Here is a 12,077-nt window from a genome sequence, read left to right on the forward strand (position 1 = left end):
CTGTGTTCTCATCACGTGACTGTTTACATCAGTGTTAAAGTGGGATGGGGACTTTCAAGTTTACTCAGTCGGCAACCATGAAGGAATGCACAGTGTGTATATATATAACTGGACACGGTGTGAATTATATTGTGATTTATCTGATATATCACACAAATCAATTGAATTGGTCGATGATAATGTTGCATACACTGGTGGTCTAGCTCAAAGCGCGCGTCCGGGGAACAGATTATTTCATGGATTTGCGTGTAGCAGCGAGAGAGAAGACCGAGAGAGCTAACGACGTGCTTGTGTATTGTCACTGGAAGAAACAGCGGCAAAGAGCAATGCAGATCGACGATTATTCCAATTGAAGGTGAAGATTTGCTTTGGTTTTTTTTGGAGGGCGGGGGGAGCTTTGTTTCTTTTGGTATTATGCACAAGACGTTCATTCGTAGACTTTGTTCTTGTTATAGCTTGCATATTTAGTCACTTTATCAGTTTGAGGTTGCGACACAAATTGCAATGTAACCATGTCACGTTTACGAGTTAGCTATCGTATACATTTGTACAATTACTAAAACAAGCCAATACATTATTTGTTTTCTTTGCTTCCTATAAAAAATGCAACGCGAATGGTAGCGTTAGAACAGAGACAAGTTCCTTCGCGAGCTGTAGTTCAGAGATTTCAGACATTCTAAAATGACATGAGGCTAGATAGAAAAACAATGTTACACTATTATTGCGTTGCATTTAGTTACTATTAACCGGCATAGCTACATTACTACACACTTACAGAGGTTGCTGTATCTCCTATACACCGTTTAAATGGCATTTCTTTCAGATACCGGCAGTGGCAGGGTAATCAACTCATGCGAAACATTGGGAGAATACGTTAGTTGGTCGGATTGCATGGGTGTACATTTAAATGAAAAGAGTGGAAATGCAAGACGATGCTGCATGATTTTCTCGGCATAATATATTGAATTGACTGGAAGGGCGTGTGCGCAGCTGTGTAGTAACAACGCCCAATAAGGTTGTCCTGCAAAAATGACTATAAATTGCTCTGCGTAGTAACCACTACATAGATACATACTGTATTGGACGACACACAACTATAGGCCTGTATACCTATAGGTCTATGACACCTATAGGACAGTATCATGTTGACAGTAGCCAATCCTGATAGAAATGCATTTTATAATATATCTGCTTGTATGTAAGTTTATGTTTACCAGTGAAGTTGAACTGACACCCAATTGTTTTCACCTTCATCAATTATCTGTCTGTTTGAGCATCAATACATAAAACAATAACAGTGACTGTAATAATAATGTAATAAAGACAATCTATGGGGCCTTGTGTAAATGAGGGGTGGGGTTGCTGTTTTTCAACTCCCAGTCTCTTGTCACTTATTTACAATTGTATAGGACTGTCTTGTCACTTGTCTAAACATTCTTTTGTATTTTAACTTGTAGGTCTTGCTTGACTTGTGCTACTGGGCCATTGGACGTTCTTTGTGATAAAACACTGAATGCTTTCAATAGGCAGTCTCTTCTTTCATTGGAGAGAGAAGACCATAGCTGTGCTGGGGGAAACGGTGGGAAATCTAGGCTGATGATCACAGCACTCCAGCGGGTACAGACCTAGACAGAGGAGGCTGACTGGGTGGATCCCGTAGCCAGACAGGGTGCACTCCTCTGGGGGATGGAAGCAGCAGGATTCCCCTGTGAGTGCCACAGATCTCCATGGTGTGATTGTGTAGAAGAAGAAGAATAGCCCTGCTGTTATCTCATCCCTCCTTTCCTCTCTTCATCCCTCTCTCCCCCTCCCCTGCTCATTGAGGATGAGAGTGAGGTGGGACTACACGTCACCTGCAATAGCAGACTCGCACAGAGAGAGGGTCATGCCTAGGTCACTCTTCCTCTTGCTTCTCTTCCTCTCATCCCTCTGCTCCACCTGTCTGTCTATCCATGCGGAGACAGCAGAGAGCCACAGTACGTTTACATGTGAGCCAGTAGGACTGCGGATGTGCCAGGACCTGCCTTACAACGCCACCTTCATGCCCAACCTCCTCAACCACTACGACCAGCAGACGGCCGCACTCGCCATGGAGGTACGGACTATAGCTGTGTCTGTATATATGGGCATTGCTGTTGCTCCAAAGGGATAATGGTTTATGAATAGAGACTGATATGAGGTTGTAATTGGAGCGTTTGGGCTGACATAGAATCCAACCGACTCAGGTTACTGGCTGTTCTGTCCTTCAGAATGAATGGGCAAGGATAGGTTTTTACAGTCAGTAGGCTTTAGCCTACTAGTAATTATTTCTCAGCAGATTTCAAGGCTGACATATTTTTCTGTAGTAGAGTTTTGGGTAAAACCTTGTAAAGGGGTAGAGTTAGGGGTAAAACCTTGTAAAGGGGTAGAGTTGGGGGTAAAACCTTGTAAAGGGGTAGAGTTAGGGGTAAAACCTTGTAAAGGGGTAGAGTTAGGGGTAAAACCTTGTAAAGGGGTAGAGTTAGGGGTAAAACCTTGTAAAGGGGTAGAGTTAGGGGTTAAACCTTGTAAAGGGGTAGAGTTAGGGGTAAAACCTTGTAAAGGGGTAGAGTTAGGGGTAAAACCTTGTAAACGGGTAGAGTTAGGGGTAAAACCTTGTAAACGGGTAGAGTTGGGGGTAAAACCTTGTAAAGGGGTAGAGTTGGGGGTAAAACCTTGTAAAAGGGTAGAGTTGGGGGTAAAACCTTGTAAAGGGGTAGAGTTAGGAGTAAAACCTTCTAAACGGGTAGAGTTAGGGGTAAAACCTTGTAAAGGGGTAGAGTTAGGGGTAAAACCTTGTAAAGGGGTAGAGTTAGAGGTAAAACCTTGTAAATACATGTCTTTCTCTGTCCGTATGCCTGTGGCTTGGAGGTGACGTGTCAGACAGTATTTTCTGATTGGATGATGAAAGGTCTGACTTGTGTGTGTCATCTGCATCTCCAGTTAAAGGCATTAATGACTATGATGGCATAATGTTATCTCCAACCTTTAAAAATGCCCTCATCTGTTTTGTTACCCATCACCTTACTACACATGTACACTCAGTGTATATAGCTTCCAAAAACCATGTAGCTGTACTTTCATCTTTTACCTCGCTTTCTCTCCTCTGTCTAAATCTAGTTGTAGCATGATGATGATGACATAACTTATGTTTTGCTGCAGTGGACCAGTTATGTAAATATATTATGAATGAAGTGTAAAAATCCAATCTGGCCCAGAAATTCCCAGCACAGCTGTTCCTCATTTTCAGATGATCTTGACCCCGTCTGAATCACCCGAAAACATCACATGGGGAAAACCAACCAGGTGGTGATTTATTTTCTGTGTTTTCAATCATTGAGCATTTTTTGTTGTTGTTGAATTGTATCAACATATATTAATGTTAAGATTTTAAACTAACGTCTGTTGTTGAACTTGATTTAATCCAGTAGAGAAGTTGCCTAACCTAAACCCTACCCTGCAGCCCCAGAAGGCAGCTTTACAAAATTGTTGCAACAAGAGGAGTTGCAATGTGCGAGTGTTCTAGTTGTCTCTCCCAGTCTCCCTGGCAGCATCAGTGGAGGGCTCTGGATGTGGGAACCCGCAGAGGAAATGTAATAATATCCCTCACGGGACACTGGCTATACCCGCTCTGATTCATAGTGTCTTTGTGTGTGCACGCGAACGCGGCTTACATCTGTCTCACCAGAACGCTGTGTAAACTCTGCCTTTAGTGAACCACATCCAATTACAGCAACAGAAAACATGTATCGAGTAGAGTTGTAGCCCTGACTGTTGAGCTGGAGCTGGGCCCTGGGTTTAATGCTGTATATTTGTCTGAGGCCTGTAGCCCTGATTGGTGGTGTAGCTGGGCCCTGGGTTTAATGCTGTATGTTTGTCTGAGGCCTGTAGCCCTGACTGTTGAGCTGTAGCTGGGCCCTGGGTTTAATGCTGTATGTTTGTCTGAGGCCTGTAGCCCTGACTGTTGAGCTGTAGCTGGGCCCTGGGTTTAATGCTGTACGTTTGTCTGAGGCCTGTAGCCCTGGTTGGTGGTGTAGCTGGGCCCTGGGTTTAATGCTGTATGTTTGTCTGAGGCCTGTAGCCCTGACTGTTGAGCTGTAGCTGGGCCCTGGGTTTAATGCTGTACGTTTGTCTGAGGCCTGTAGCCCTGACTGTTGAGCTGTAGCTGGGCCCTGGGTTTAATGCTGTACTTTGTCAGAGGCCTGTAGCCCTGGTTGGTGGTGTAGCTGGGCCCTGGGTTTAATGCTGAATGTTTGTCTGAGGCCTGTAGCCCTGGTTGGTGGTGTAGCTGGGCCCTGGGTTTAATGCTGTACGTTTGTTTGAGGCCTGTAGCCCTGACTGTTGAGCTGTAGCTGGGCCCTGGGTTTAATGCTGTACTTTGTCAGAGGCCTGTAGCCCTGGTTGGTGGTGTAGCTGGGCCCTGGGTTTAATGCTGTATGTTTGTCTGAGGCCTGTAGCCCTGGTTGGTGGTGTAGCTGGGCCCTGGGTTTAATGCTGTATGTTTGTCTGAGGCCTGTAGCCCTGGTTGGTGGTGTAGCTGGGCCCTGGGTTTAATGCTGTACGTTTGTTTGAGGCCTGTAGCCCTGACTGTTGAGCTGTAGCTGGGCCCTGGGTTTAATGCTGTACTTTGTCAGAGGCCTGTAGCCCTGGTTGGTGGTGTAGCTGGGCCCTGGGTTTAATGCTGTATGTTTGTCAGAGGCCTGTAGCCCTGACTGTTGAGCTGTAGTTGGGCCCTGGGTTTAATGCTGTATGTTTGTCTGAGGCCTGTAGCCCTGGTTGGTGGTGTAGCTGGGCCCTGGGTTTAATGCTGTATGTTTGTCTGAGGCCTGTAGCCCAGTTTGGTACTGTGCTGTGTATCCTGAGTGATTGACAGCAGGTCTATTGGTGCCAGATTACATTATTCACCATTGCTAACAAGCCACTAATCTGCCCCAACGCTCCACAATCGAGGGTTTGATTCTCAGCGTGGAACGATTCTCTCTCACCCGACACTGCAGTCAATTAAGCCTTCGAGGGAGGAGAGGGGGGAGAAAGGGATGTGGCGAGAGGGTTGAGATTAAAAGAGAGAGAAAGAGTGTGTGAACGGCCAAATGAGCTCTTGAGTCACAACAGAGCACCCAATGTTGCACCCACTAAGCAACCCCCCCAACACATACACCTGTATATAGCCTCGTTGTTGTTATTTTATTGTTATTCTTGCGCTAAGGGACAACTACATGAGAGAGAGAGAGAGAGAAAGTAAAGGAGGTTGGATAGAAGAGGGAGAGAGTATGTGGTGTGTCAATTTGATACTGGGAGGGTGAGGGAAAGTGGGTGAGTGGGAAAGAAAGAGAAAGTGTCTCAGACTGGAAGAGAGGGATAGTCAGGGTGTGTGGGAGGTCTGTCTCCGCCATGGTGGTTCTCTTCTCTGTCTGTCTCTCTCCCAGCATGGGTTCCTGGCAGCCCACATACTCTACTGCTCTAATCAATTACACTAAACCCTGGGAACACCACTTGACCACCGTGTCCTTAAAAAAACACACACACACACACACACTGCTACCCTGAATTGGGTGATTACTCCATTCAAAGTCTGTCAGAGAAATGAAGGGAAGTCTTTAGTAGTTAGTCTTAAAAGCCTTAATTATCTTGCCATTTCTATAGAGCTTAGTTAAAATACAGAGAAACGATCAGAACGTCAATGCATTTCCACACATAGCCTTCACCAGAGACATACAGTTGGCTGGGATAACACCAGTTACCCTACACCTCGGTGAGACAAATCAAACCCATTCATCAATCTATACTGTGTAGGCTAGTAGTTGCTATATCCTATATGGTGATGACATATCCTCAGTGGGATAGAGAGCCAAGTTCTGCTTGGTGCAGTAGAGAAGAGCAGAACAGTCCCGTGATGAAAAGCATACCTACAGTGCCTTCAGAAAGTATTCACACCCCTTGACCTTTTTCCACATTTTGTTAAATTGAGATTTTTTTCTACATACAGTAGTAGCCCATAATGTGAAAGTGGAATTATGTTTTTCGACAGAAGCACAAACAGATATAATATTTGATTAAAACATAATCATTTCAAACCTTGCTTACATTTGGTATTCAAGCACATATACAGTGAATTTGAAAAGTATTCAGACCCCTTTACTTATATCACATTTTGGAACGTTACAGCCTTATTCTAAAATGGATTAAATATTTTAAAATGTCCTGAGCAATATATACAGAATACCCCATAGTGACAAAGCAAAAATAGTTAAAAAAAAAATGTTTGCTAATGTATTACAAATAATGAACATTATTTTTGATGGTAGTCTACTTGTGGTAAATTAAATTGATTAGACATGATTGGATATATAAGGACCCACAGTTGACGGTGCACGTCAGAGCAAAGACCAAGCCACGAGGTCAAAGGAATTGTCCATAGAATTCCAAGATAGGATTGTGTTGAGGCACACATCTGGGGAAGGGTACTAAAAAAAATCTGCAACTAACTTTGAAGGTCCCCAAGAACACAGTGGCCCCATAATTCTTAAATGGAAGAAGTTTGGAACCACCAAGACTCTTCCGAGACCTGGCCGCCCGGCCAAACTGAGCAATCGGAGGAGAAGGGCCTTGATCTGGGAGGTGACCAAGAACCGAATAGTCACTCTGACAGAGCTCCAGAGTTCCTCTGTGGAGATGGGAGAACCTTCCAGAAGGACAACCGTCTTTGCAGTACTCCACCAATCAGGCCTTTATGGTAGAGTGGCCAGACAGAAGCCACTCCTCGGTAAAATGCACATGACAGTCCACTTGGAGTTTGCCTAAAGGCACCTAAAGGACTCTCAGACAATGAGATACAAGATTCTCTGGTATGATGAAACCAAGATTTAACTCTGGCCTGAATGCCAAGAGTCACATCTGTAGGAAACCTGGCACCATCCCTATGGTGAAGCATGGTGGTTGGAGTCTAGTAAGGATGGAGGGAAAGGTGAACGGAGCAAAGTACACAGAGATCCTTGATGAAAACCTGCTCCAGAGCGCTCAGGACATCAGACTGGGTCCGAAGGTTCACCTTCCAACAGGACAACGACCCTAAGCACACAGCCAAGACTAAACAGGAGTGGCTTTGGGACAAATCTCTCAATGTCCTTGAGTGGCCCAGCCAGACCCCGGACTTGAATCCAATCAAACATCTCTCAGGAGAAACCTGAAAATAGCTGTACAGCGACGCTCCCCATCCAACTTGACAGAGCTTGAGAAGATCTGCAGAGAAGAATGGGAGAAATTACCCAAATACAGGTGTGCCAAGCTTGTAGCTTCATACCCAAGAAGACTCGAGGCTGTAATCGCTGTCAAAGGTGCTTCAACAAAGTACTGAGTAATGGGTCTGAATACTTATGTAAATGCAGTGCGATTTTAGCATTGGGGCAAAACAATATAATGTGGGATGCATGCCAGCAAAGCCACTACACAACACCACACTAAACAATACATAAATTGCACTATACTGGTGACAAACGGTTCCCACACACTGTTAGGGCCTACATAGGGCTGTCCCAACAGCAGCAACACCTTACCACCGCTACACCTTGTCTGGCAGTGAAACAGTTCATTCAGCCTCATTTACTGCCTTTAAAAACAACATAGCTAATAAAAATAAAAACATAGGTGATACTGACACATTAGATATATATATTTTTTTACATTGTTTGCAAACTGATATGTAACATGTATTAATGCCAAAATAACATGCAAAACAGCCGAGTCCCCCCAAAATATTTGTTATATACACACTACCTTTCAAAAGTTTGGGGTCACTTAGAAATGTCCTTGTTTTTGAAAGAAAAGCACGTTTTTTGTCCATTAAAATAACATTGATCAGAAGTACAGTGTAGACATTGTTAATGTTGTAAATAACTATTGTAGCTGATTTTTTTATGGAATATCTACAAAGGTGTACAGAGGCCCATTATCAGCAATCATCACTCCTGTGTTCCAATGGCATGTTGTGTTAGCGAAGTTTATAATTTTAAAAGGCTAATTAATCATTAGAAAACCCTTTTGCAATATGTTAGCACAGCTTAAAACTGTGGTGCTGATTAAAGAAGCAATAAAAGTGGCCTTCTTTAGACTAGTTGAGTATCTGGAGCATCAGAATTTGTGTATTTGTATTTGTTGCTACCAAAGCAAATTACTGTGCTGTTTGTAACTACCCTGGTAGGTTGATTGTCAACTTGATCCAGATTACAGGCACTGGTTACAGGACATAACAAGGATGCTTCGTACTGTTCGACACAGGAGCATGAGTACAGGACATAACAGGGCTGTACGGGACATAACAAGGCTGCTTCAGACTGTTCTACACAGGAGCACGAGTACAGGACATAACAAGGCTGCTTCAGACTGTTCTACACAAGAGCACGAGTACAGGACATAACAAGGCTCTACAGCACATAACAAGGCTGCTTCTGACTGTTCTACCACAGGAGCACGAGTACGGGACATAACAAGGATGCTTCGGACTATTCTAACACATGAGCACGAGAACAGGACATAACAAGGCTGCTTCAGACTGTTCTACCACAGGAGCACGAGTACAGGACATAACAAGGCTGTACGGGACATAACAAGGCTGCTTCTGACTGTTCTACCACAGGAGCACGAGTACAGGACATACAGGACATAACAAGGCTGCTTCAGACTGTTCTACCACAGGAGCACGAGTACTTGTTATGTGTAGAACAGTACGAAGCATCCTTGTTATGTCCTGTACTCGTGCTCCTGTGGCAGAACAGTACGAAGCATCCTTGTTATGTCCTGTACTCGTGCTCCTGTGTAGAACAGTCTGAAGCAGCCTTGTTATGTCCTGTACTCGTGCTCCTGTGTAGAACAGTACGAAGCATCCTTGTTATGTCCTGTACTCGTGCTCCTGTGTAGAACAGTACGAAGCATCCTTGTTATGTCCTGTACTCGTGCTCCTGTGTAGAACAGTCAGAAGCAGCCTTGTTATGTCCTGTACTCGTGCTCCTGTGTAGAACAGTACGAAGCATCCTTGTTATGTCCTGTACTCGTGCTCCTGTGTAGAACAGTACGAAGCATCCTTGTTATGTCCTGTACTCGTGCTCCTGTGTAGAACAGTACGAAGCAGCCTTGTTATGTCCTGTACTCGTGCTCCTGTGTAGAACAGTTATGAATGACAGAGTGACACAGCTTTATGGGTGATGAAGAGAAATACAAGGATGTGGCTAATAGAGGAAGGATATTATGAATGACAGAGTGATATAGCTTTATGGGTGATGAAGAGAAATACAAGGATGTGGCTAATAGAGGAAGGATATTATGAATGACAGAGTGATACAGCTTTATGGGTGATGAAGAGAAATACAAGGATGTGGCTAATAGAGGAAGGATATTATGAATGACAGAGTGATACAGCTTTATGGGTGATGGAGAGAAATACAAGGATGTTATGCGATAAAGAGAGACAGAAGGGCGGTAAAGAATGGGGGATGAAGAGGAATACAAGGATGTTATGCGATAAAGAGAGACAGAAGGGTGGTAATGAATGGGGGATGGAGAGAAATACAAGGATGTTATGCGATAAAGAGAGACAGAAGGGCGGTAATGAATGGGGATGGAGAGAAATACAAGGATGTTATGCGATAAAGAGAGACAGAAGGGCGGTAATGAATGGGGGATGGAGAGAAATATAAGGATGTTATGCGATAAAGAGAGACAGAAGGGCGGTAATGAATGGGGGATGGAGAGAAATATAAGGATGTTATGATAAAGAGAGACAGAAGGGCGGTAATGAATGGGGATGGAGAGAAATACAAGGATGTTATGCGATAAAGAGAGACAGAAGGGCGGTAAAGAATGGGGGAAGAAATACAAGGATGTTAGCAGAGACCTTGTTATGTAAAGAATGGGGGATGGAGAGAAATATAAGGATGTTATGCGATAAATAGAGACAGAAGGGCGGTAAAGAATGGGGGATGGAGAGAAATACAAGAATGTTATCGATAAAGAGAGACAGAAGGGCGGTAAAGAATGGGGATGAGAAATACAAGGATGTTTTAGAGACAGAAGTAATGAATGGGGGATGGAGAGAAATACAAGGATGTTATGCGATAAAGAGAGACAGAAGCGGTAATGAATGGGGGATGGAGAGAAATAAAAGGATGTTATGCGATAAAGAGAGACAGAAGGGCGGTAAAGAATGGGGATGAGAGAAATACAAGAATGTTAGATAAAGAGAGACAGAAGGGCGGTAAAGAATGGGGGATGGAGAGAAATACAAGGATGTTTTGCGAAAAGAGAGACAGAAGGGCCTTAATTGGGGGATGAAATACAAGGATGTTATGCGATAAAGAGAGACAGAAGGGCGGTAATGAATGGGGGATGAAATAAAAGGATGTGCGATAAAGAGAGACTGTAATGGATGGAGAGAAATACAAGGATGTTATGCGATAAAGAGAGACAGAAGGGCGGTAATGAATGGGGGATGGAGAGAAATACAAGGATGTTATGCGATAAAGAGAGACAGAAGGGTGGTAATGAATGGGGGATGGAGAGAAATACAAGGATGTTTTGCGATAAAGAGAGACAGATAATGAATGGGGGATGGAGAGAAATACAAGGATGTTATGCGATAAAGAGAGACAGAAGGGCGGTAATGAATGGGGGATGGAGAGAAATACAAGGATGTTATGTCCGGTGAATGGGGGATGGAGAGAAATACAAGGATGTTATGTAAAGAGAGACAGAAGGGCGGTAAAGAATGGGCAGAGAAATACAAGGATGTTATGCGATATGTAATGAATGGGGGATGGAGAGAAATATAAGGATGTTATGCGATAAAGAGAGACAGAAGGGCGGTAATGAATGGGGGATGGAGAGAAATACAAGGATGTTATGCGATAAAGAGAGACAGAAGGGCGGTAAAGAATGGGGGATGGAGAGAAATACAAGGATGTTATGCGATAAAGAGAGACAGAAGGGCGGTAAAGAATGGGGGATGGAGAGAAATACAAGGATGTTATGTGATAAAGAGAGACAGAAGGGCGGTAAAGAATGGGGGATGGAGAGAAATATAAGGATGTTATGCGATAAAGAGAGACAGAAGGGCGGTAAAGAATGGGGGATGGAGAGAAATACAAGGATGTTATGCGATAAAGAGAGACAGAAGGGCGGTAAAGAATGGGGGATGGAGAGAAATACAAGGATGTTATGCGATAAAGAGAGACAGAAGGGCGGTAAAGAATGGGGGATGGAGAGAAATATAAGGATGTTATGCGATAAATAGAGACAGAAGGGCGGTAAAGAATGGGGGATGAAATACAAGAATGTTATGCGATAAAGAGAGACAGAAGGGCGGTAATGAATGGGGGATGGAGAGAAATACAAGGATGTTATGCGATAAAGAGAGACAGAAGGGCGGTAATGAATGGGGGATGGAGAGAAATACAAGGATGTTATGCGATAAAGAGAGACAGAAGGGCGGTAATGAATGGGGGATGGAGAGAAATACAAGGATGTTATGCGATAAAGAGAGACAGAAGGGCGGTAATGAATGGGGGATGGAGAGAAATACAAGGATGTTATGCGAAAAGAGAGACAGAAGGGCGGTAATGAATGGGGGATGGAGAGAAATACAAGGATGTTATGCGATAAAGAGAGACAGAAGGGCGGTAAAGAATGGGGGATGGAGAGAAATACAAGGATGTTATGCGATAAAGAGAGACAGAAGGGCGGTAATGAATGGGGATGAAGAGAAATACAAGGATGTTATGCGATAAAGAGAGACAGAAGGGCGGTAATGAATGGGGATGGAGAGAAATACAAGGATGTTATGTGATAAAGAAGACAGAAGGGCGGTAAAGAATGGGGGATGGAGAGAAATATAAGGATGTTATGCGATAAAGAGAGACAGAAGGGCGGTAATGAATGGGGGATGGAGAGAAATACAAGGATGTTATGCGATAAAGAGAGACAGAAGGGCGGTAAAGAATGGGGGATGGAGAGAAATACAAGGATGTTATGCGATAAAGAGACAGAAGGGCGGTAATGAATGGGGGATGGAG

The 12,077-nt window shown here is 43.9% G+C and overlaps 1 protein-coding gene across 17 annotated transcripts in view; it reads left to right on the forward strand.

Moving 5' to 3' along the window:
• LOC118372819 (frizzled-3-like) overlaps positions 1-12,077 on the forward strand; it is a 99,667-nt gene that overhangs the window by 27,968 nt on the left and 59,622 nt on the right. For 2 of the 17 annotated variants that reach the window (XM_052486068.1, XM_052486054.1), the window contains exons 1-2: positions 123-355; positions 1,458-2,095. The exons of 2 other annotated variants lie outside the window; for them this stretch is intronic. Coding sequence is in view for 9 of the 15 variants with exons in the window: in XM_052486054.1 (XP_052342014.1) it covers positions 1,826-2,095 (270 nt within the window). In the remaining 6 variants the exon portion in view is untranslated. Of the gene's footprint in view, positions 1-122; positions 356-1,457; positions 2,096-3,268; positions 3,325-12,077 lie in introns of those variants that run through there. 13 more of the 17 variants (XM_052486063.1, XM_052486060.1, XM_052486067.1 and 10 more) reach the window with 12 other exon arrangements.

This window comes from Oncorhynchus keta, chromosome 29 (genome assembly GCF_023373465.1).
Source record: "Oncorhynchus keta strain PuntledgeMale-10-30-2019 chromosome 29, Oket_V2, whole genome shotgun sequence".
In the NCBI taxonomy this organism is placed as follows: Eukaryota; Metazoa; Chordata; class Actinopteri; order Salmoniformes; family Salmonidae; genus Oncorhynchus; species Oncorhynchus keta.